At 39.7% G+C, this 7041-nt stretch overlaps 1 protein-coding gene across 1 annotated transcript in view; it reads left to right on the top strand.

Moving 5' to 3' along the window:
* The window catches only part of WWP1 (WW domain containing E3 ubiquitin protein ligase 1), a 130860-nt gene that overhangs the window by 107451 nt on the left and 16368 nt on the right, over positions 1 to 7041 (top strand). The window contains exons 17-18 of the mRNA XM_007957654.2: positions 3415 to 3548; positions 3638 to 3778. Coding sequence (XP_007955845.1) covers positions 3415 to 3548; positions 3638 to 3778 — 275 coding nt within the window. The remainder of the gene's footprint in view (positions 1 to 3414; positions 3549 to 3637; positions 3779 to 7041) is intronic.

Below are 7041 nucleotides of genomic sequence, written 5' to 3'. Positions count from 1 at the left end.
GACAAAGTATATGTGAACTGCTGTATGAAAAGTCAATTTACTCTGTAAATCTTCACCCAAATCCTAATAAAAAAAAAAAGAGGACCAGCATAAATATTCAGCAAATAATAAAACAATAGCAATGAAGGAAGTGATAACATGATTAATAAACAAAATGATCTCAGCATAGAAAATTATATAGAACTGCAAAAACGGCAAGGAGGTCACATGTTCTGACCTCCTCTAATCCCACAAGAGGAAGGCAGAATCACAATAAGTAGCCCAAGGCCTATTACTGCAAGGCCAGACATGCTGCCTCCCTTTAGCCCTTTCACCAACTGTTCCTTCCAAAGCACCACCACCTCTCTCCTGGGTTTGATAATTCGCTGCAGTGGCCACACAGAGCTCACAGATTATGGGGTTTATTAGAGAAGCACCACAGGCTACAATTCAAGTTCAGGAAAAAATGCTCAGTCTCTCTCCCAGCCCACTGTCCCTCAGCCAACATTCTCTTGTGTCTCTTTCCCAGCAACGAGTGTCTCAGGAGCCCGTGTCTCTTTCAGCAGCACATCCTCCTCAACCAGCAGTCAGAGAGAGTTCTGCCTCTAGGAGACCTCCTTTTGAGCCCGGCAGGGTGGTCAAACTAGCCAATCATAGCATCAGAACTCTAAGCACCTGAGAGAGAGTGGGCACCTCCCAGAACATTGTTTTGTGCCACTGCCAACAGAAACACTCCAGGTGGACAGCTTCAGCAATCAGGAGCTCCTCAGTTGCTCAGAAAATCCCACCTTGGAGTTTACAAAGACTTAGGGGTAGAAAAGCCACACTAAGTAATTTACTACATCGCAAGAACAAAGAAATTGACAGTATGAAACAGCTCATAACAAAAATGACAGCAACAAATTCATATTTGCCAATAATTACGTATCTGGCAAAGGACTTATCTCCAAGATTTATAGTGGAAGAGTGGATGACCAAAGTATGGTACATACACATAATGGAATGCTATGCAGCACTAAAGAATAGTGTAGAGTCTGCAAAACACCACATAATATGGATGAACTTGGAGGACATTATGCTGAGTGAAATAAGTCAATCACAGAAGGACAAATATAGTATTAGTTCATTGTTGTGGAGGGCCAAGGAAAGGTTTATAAATGGAGGGAAACTTTCTTAGTTGGTTGCCAGGAGTGGGAGGGCAGGGAAGGGAACCTAGGGAAAAAAAAATGCATTGACCCATGCCACTTTAGTTTTTTATATTTCACTCTACATAAATTATATTTCAATAAGATGCATATTTATGAGTGGTAGGGAGGAAAGATTAATGAGAGTGAATTCAGGAGAGAATGAGGGGATGGAGAAGTGGATATAGCAGATATAGGCGAGTCTTTTAAAAACGTGTACTGTAAAAGATCATTGGGCAGTTACTAGAAGCAGACATGGGGTGGAGAATGAAAGAACACTAGACCAGTTGGATGCTTATAGTATTGATAAATCTGTAAGGCCAAAGAGATAAGAAATATGGGAGCAGTGGTTTGGGTAAAGAGAGGAAGAGATTTATTTAGTGCAGATAGGAGTGACAGAAAATTTATCCATGATGGGTATATATAGATTTAGCAGTGAGTAGTTAGCAGATATGGTGGAATGTGTAGAACTTCTCTTCCAGTGCTTTGGCTTCCTCAGGGAAATAAGAAAGGTCATCAGCTCAAAGTGAGGAGTGAGGAAGAGGCATTTGAAGAAAGAGGAGTAGGAATGAAAACCTCTAGGAGAGGGAAAGGGTGAATGCCGTAGGAAGTGAGAGTGCCAAGCAGTATTTTGAGGTTGTTGGTCATGAAGTACTTAGCATAGTGGTTATGCATTTCTAGCATGTTCTACTGCCCAGGTATAGGCATGGAGTAGACAGAGAGATCAATTTAGCTAGGCTTGGGAGTTCGTGAAAAAGTGCATTAAGGAGAGATGGGGTTTGAATGCGTACAGGGGGTAATTTTAATGACTGACTGTGAAATCTAAACTGGGTAAGGAAAAGTAATTTCATGAAGTAGTAGGGTCATTGGATTTTTTAGGTCCCATTAGAATCAAAAAATGTTTATCTTAGTACTGAAGGCAGTGAGCTAGAAAATTAGGTGGTGTTTGAAACTGGGTTATGGAGGAGTTGGAAGTTATTGTTAATGACAGTTTCTGAGATGTGATTTGGGGAATCTTTAGCTAAGTTAGGATAAAAACTGTGATCGTTACAGGGACCAAGAAACCAGGGGAGCAAAAAGATTATCTGTGTACATATTGAAATCTTTAAAATTATGATAATAGTATAGAAAAGCATGATTGTTGTTGTTAATGTACCATCAAATCAGCTCCAACTCTTGGCAGCCCTTCCTTGGGTTTCCGATCAAGTATCACTATGGAAGTAGATTGCCCAATCTTCCTTCCAAGGAGTGGCTGGTGGGTTTGAAATGCTAACCTTCTGGTTAGCAGTCAAGTGCCTTAGGCACTACGCCACCCGAGCTCCCAGCAAAGCATGATAGTCATATGGAAAACCTAAAGGAATGAGGAGAAAGCCAGAGGTCTGAGGATGACTGTAACAAGGGTAGCAGACAGTATTGTGGTGTAATGGCCCAAGCTTTAAGACTAGAGCAGGTTTAGGGAAGAGGTAGGACAGTGATCGGGAATGCGTAAGGAGGAGCAACCCCTACCCCACTTCTAGGGTTGGTGACATGAGAGGGTTGAGAGAGAAACAGCCATCCCTTGAGAGGTCTTGAGAAAGCAAAGTCCTCAGGAGAAGCCACATTTTTGTTAGAGCAAGAAGTTAAAGGAGGTTTAACGAAAAAATTGAAGATAAGGGAGATTTTTCTAACAATGAACCATGAGCTCCAGGTGGCCCATTAGAATGTTTTCAGGAGTTCGGTGGGGTGTAAGAGATGAGATCACATTTAGAAACAGATAGGCAGATGGTTGGGAGAGGGTCTGGAGCTTCTTGTGTTGGCCTTTGCAAATAGGGCTGATGAGAATTAGTCCTGAAAAGCTCCTAGGCAACTGTGAGAGTAAGCACAAGGGATGGGGAGAGTTTGTCTCAATGCACAGGGAGTCTAGGGCCCCTTCTTCATTTCAGCTCAGCACCCGTTAGGTTAATTTCATTCATAAAATATATCAGGAAGGGTGGGGGTTTAGTAATAAAGCTCCTTTATTATCTTCTTTAATAGTTATTCATAGAATTGGATATGGCTAATTGTTTGACCTCATTGAACTAGATATTAACTCTGTAATTTGTTTTTCGTACTTAGCATTTTATATACTATGTTAGTTTTCATGATTTATGCCATTCAACTTACTGAGTTCTTTTCTTGCCAGTAAAATGATTTCTTTGCTATCATTGTGTTCTAAATAAGAAAATGTTATTTTGTAAATTTTCAACTAAATTATTTTTGTTTTCCTCCGTAGGCACTTTTTCATGGAAAGTTTATCGATACTGGTTTCTCTTTACCATTCTACAAGCGTATGTTAAGTAAAAAGCTTACTATTAAGGATTTGGAATCTATTGATACTGAGTTTTATAACTCCCTTATCTGGATAAGGTTTGAAGATTATTTCTTTTCGATAAAGTGTTTTGTTGAAACCCATTTTTATACTTTGTTAATTAGTGAGTATATTTTGTTTCACCCAGAGACAATAACATTGAAGAATGTGGCTTAGAAATGTACTTTTCTGTTGACATGGAGATTTTGGGAAAAGTTACTTCACATGATCTGAAATCGGGAGGTTCTAATATCCTTGTGACTGAAGAGAACAAAGATGAATATATCGGGTAAGGTGATATACTTCACTAGCATTTATTCCTCTCACTTATCCTTTACAATCTCTCTACTTATTCTTTCTCTCAATTTACAAACATTCTCAAATAGTACTAAAAAACTCAAATGTACTAAAAATAAAAAGCAACTTTCCTTACCTCTGACATACACTTATTTAAACTCCTTCCCAACAGTATGCATGTTCTTTAAATAAGAGAGTATATGACAACCTTCACTTTCCCACAGCCCCTTGCTATGTACTGTTTGTGTTTTGCCTTCTGCCTGGATCACAAATCATAGAACATTGGAACTAGAGAGGGTTTTGGAAAGACTGTTCAGCCTTTTTTTTTTTATTATTATTTTGATTTGGGTGAAGATTTACAGAGCAAATTCACTTTCCATACGGCAGTTCACATATACTTTGTCTCATGTCATTGACCACAATTTACCACAATGCAACAGCTCCCCTCCCACTTCCTCCCCATAGTTACCTCTTCCCAGTGTCCATCCCTCCATACTCTCCTGCCCCCTGAGCTTTCTCCCTGTGCATAAGCAGCCCTTCCTTCTCCCATGATTGTTCTCTCCAGGGCATGTGTCTACTTGAGGTAAATGTTTAACTCACATGCCTGTACTTTGTTTGGCTGGAAACCACAGGTATGGGTTCAATTCCAGACCTGAAGGGCAGCTTGGGGCCATAGTCTCAGTGGTTCCACCAGTGTTCAGCCCTTTTCATTTCTAGATGTGGAAACTGAGGCTCTGTTAAGTAGCAGCAAAACCAAGTCTAGAAACGAAGTCTTTATTTCTATACGTCCTGCTACTTTGTGGGATAGATTTCCTGTAAGTGTAATGCTGGGTCAAAGGGTGTTTAATGTATATTGCTGTGTTTAATATATATTGCTGAATTGCTTTCCTAAAAGGTAATAGCAATCCTTTCTTTCCTTCTATTTTTTTTTAATTGTGATTTGGATGAAAGTTTACAGAGCAAATTCATTTTCTGTACAACAGTTCACACACATTTGTTTCATGACACTGACTGCAGTCCCCATAATGTAACAGCTCTCTTCCCACTTCCTCCCTGTGATTACTTGTTCCTTGTGTCCTGCCCTCTGAACTATTTCCTTGTGCAAATACTGCCCTTCTGATCTCCCATGGTTGACTGTTCTAAGGAATGTACCTACCTGATATAAATACCCGATATATTTATAAGGAGGTGTGTACCTCCTTACACACCTGTCTGTTGCTTGGCTGGAAGCCATGGGAGTGAGTTCAGTTCCAGGGCCCTAGTCTTGGGGGTTTCCTGAGTCTCTGTCAGACCTGTGAGCCTAGTCTTTTTTATAATTTTGGGTTTTGTTCCACATATTTCTCCCACTTTATCCAGGATCTCCTATTTTGATCCTTTTCCAAGTGGTTGACAATGATAGCCAAGCACCATCTAATTCTCCTTTCTTTTATTCTTAACCTATAAACTTCTCTGGCCTTTGAGTTTCATATCTCTACTGTCTCTCTGCTTACTAAATTAAATGGCATCCTTTTCAGCATGACATTCTAGGCTTCTCATATTTTTCTGCTAAACCAGTTATCTCTGTGTGAGGAAATTACGTACCAATCAGAGATTTTCTTTTTTGTTCATCTTCATATTTTCTGAAGTGTTTTTATAGTGTTTTGTTATGCAGTGAGCATCTATCACTCTAGTCTGAATAAATAGTAAATCTATTTACATTTTTAAGAGAATATATTCAAGAAGATAGTACATAGCACTGTTGTTATTATGTGCCATCAAGTCGGACCTGACTCATAGTGACCCGTCCTTGGATTTCTGAGGCAGTATCACTACGGCAGTAGATTGCCCAACCTTCCTTCCAAGGAGTGGTTGGTGGGCTTGAACTGCCAGTCAAGTGACATAAGGCACTGGTTGTGTACATAAGGCCCTGGGGCTTTCTGTATTTTTTTTTTTAGTCTTGAGCTTTCTAGAAAGTCCAACAAATTTCTTCAGTAGCACAGCTTCAGAGTTCTGTTTGTTTGTTTTAATGCTGTCATTGGTTTCAAATTTTGAAAATAGTTAAGTAAAATTTCATCATGTAAGATTTACATTTAGTTTGCTAACTTGAACTTTATACTTCATGTTAAGTAACTATTTTTAAAAATCTGATCTCTATGGTATTTACTAAATAAGAGTTGACATAGAATCCTGAATACAGCATTTTTGGGAAGATCTTATTTCAGTCTCTGAAGCAGTAAGTTCTTTAATCTTACTAAAGTCATGTGATGATATTCTTTTTTAGTTGTGTTACCTTATTTTAGGTACACAAAATAGACCCTCAGTGAATCTATGAATAAATGAACAGTAGACATAATGTGTGAAGTGCTGTGGGCATCCATAGTGGGAAAGGAGCTATTGATTCTGCTGGGAGAAGTCAGAAAAACTAGATCTTATAATTAGGTCTTTCCTAGCAGCTATCTAAGATGCAACAATTGATCACTCATCATCTAAGCAAAGAAGAATGAAGAAAACCAAAGGCACAAGGAAACAGTCAGTCCAAGGGAGTAGTGGACCATGCAAACTTTGGCCTATGTGACCCTGAGACCAGAACTAGATGGTGCCTGACTACCACTGTCAGTCACACAGAAAGGGATCACAATAGGAAATCCTCAAGAGAAGGAGAAAAATGTGGATCAAAACTCAAAAACATAAAAAAGAGCAGGCCTACTGGTCTAATAGAGACTGATGAAACTCCTAAGATTGTGGCCCGTAGTCACAACTTCAGGCCTGGAATCAAACTCACTCTTATGGCTTCCACCCAAATAGATGTGTAGGATGTACCAGGTAGGTACACTCCTTAAAACAGTCAACCCTGGGAGATCAGAAGGGCAGTATTTGCTCAGGGATATAGTTCAGAGGGCAGGAATATATGGGAAAGAAGGACACAGGGAATGGTAGCCACAGGGAGGAAGTGAGAAGAGGGCTGTTATATTGTAGGGATTGCAATCAATGTCATGAAACAAAATGTGTATGAACTGTTGTATGGAAAATAAATTTACTCTGTAAACTTTCATCCAAATTGCAATTTAAAAAAAGCTTGCCTGTTACCTCAAGTTGATATACTCCTTGGAGAGAACAATCATGGGAGAAAGAAGGGCTGCTTATGCACAGGGAGACAGCTCAGGGGCCAGGAGTGTATGGATGGATGGACACTGGGAAGAGGTAACTATGGGGAGGAAGTGGGAGGGGAGCTGTTGCATTGTGGTAAACTGTGGTCAATGACATGAGACAAAGTAT

Source organism: Orycteropus afer, unplaced genomic scaffold, assembly GCF_000298275.1.
Source record: "Orycteropus afer afer isolate SDZICR_OR568_19922 unplaced genomic scaffold, OryAfe1.0 scaffold00769, whole genome shotgun sequence".
NCBI classification, from domain to species: Eukaryota; Metazoa; Chordata; class Mammalia; order Tubulidentata; family Orycteropodidae; genus Orycteropus; species Orycteropus afer.
Note: the sequence above shows the minus strand (reverse complement) of the source record. Positions and strands in the feature narration are given on the sequence as shown.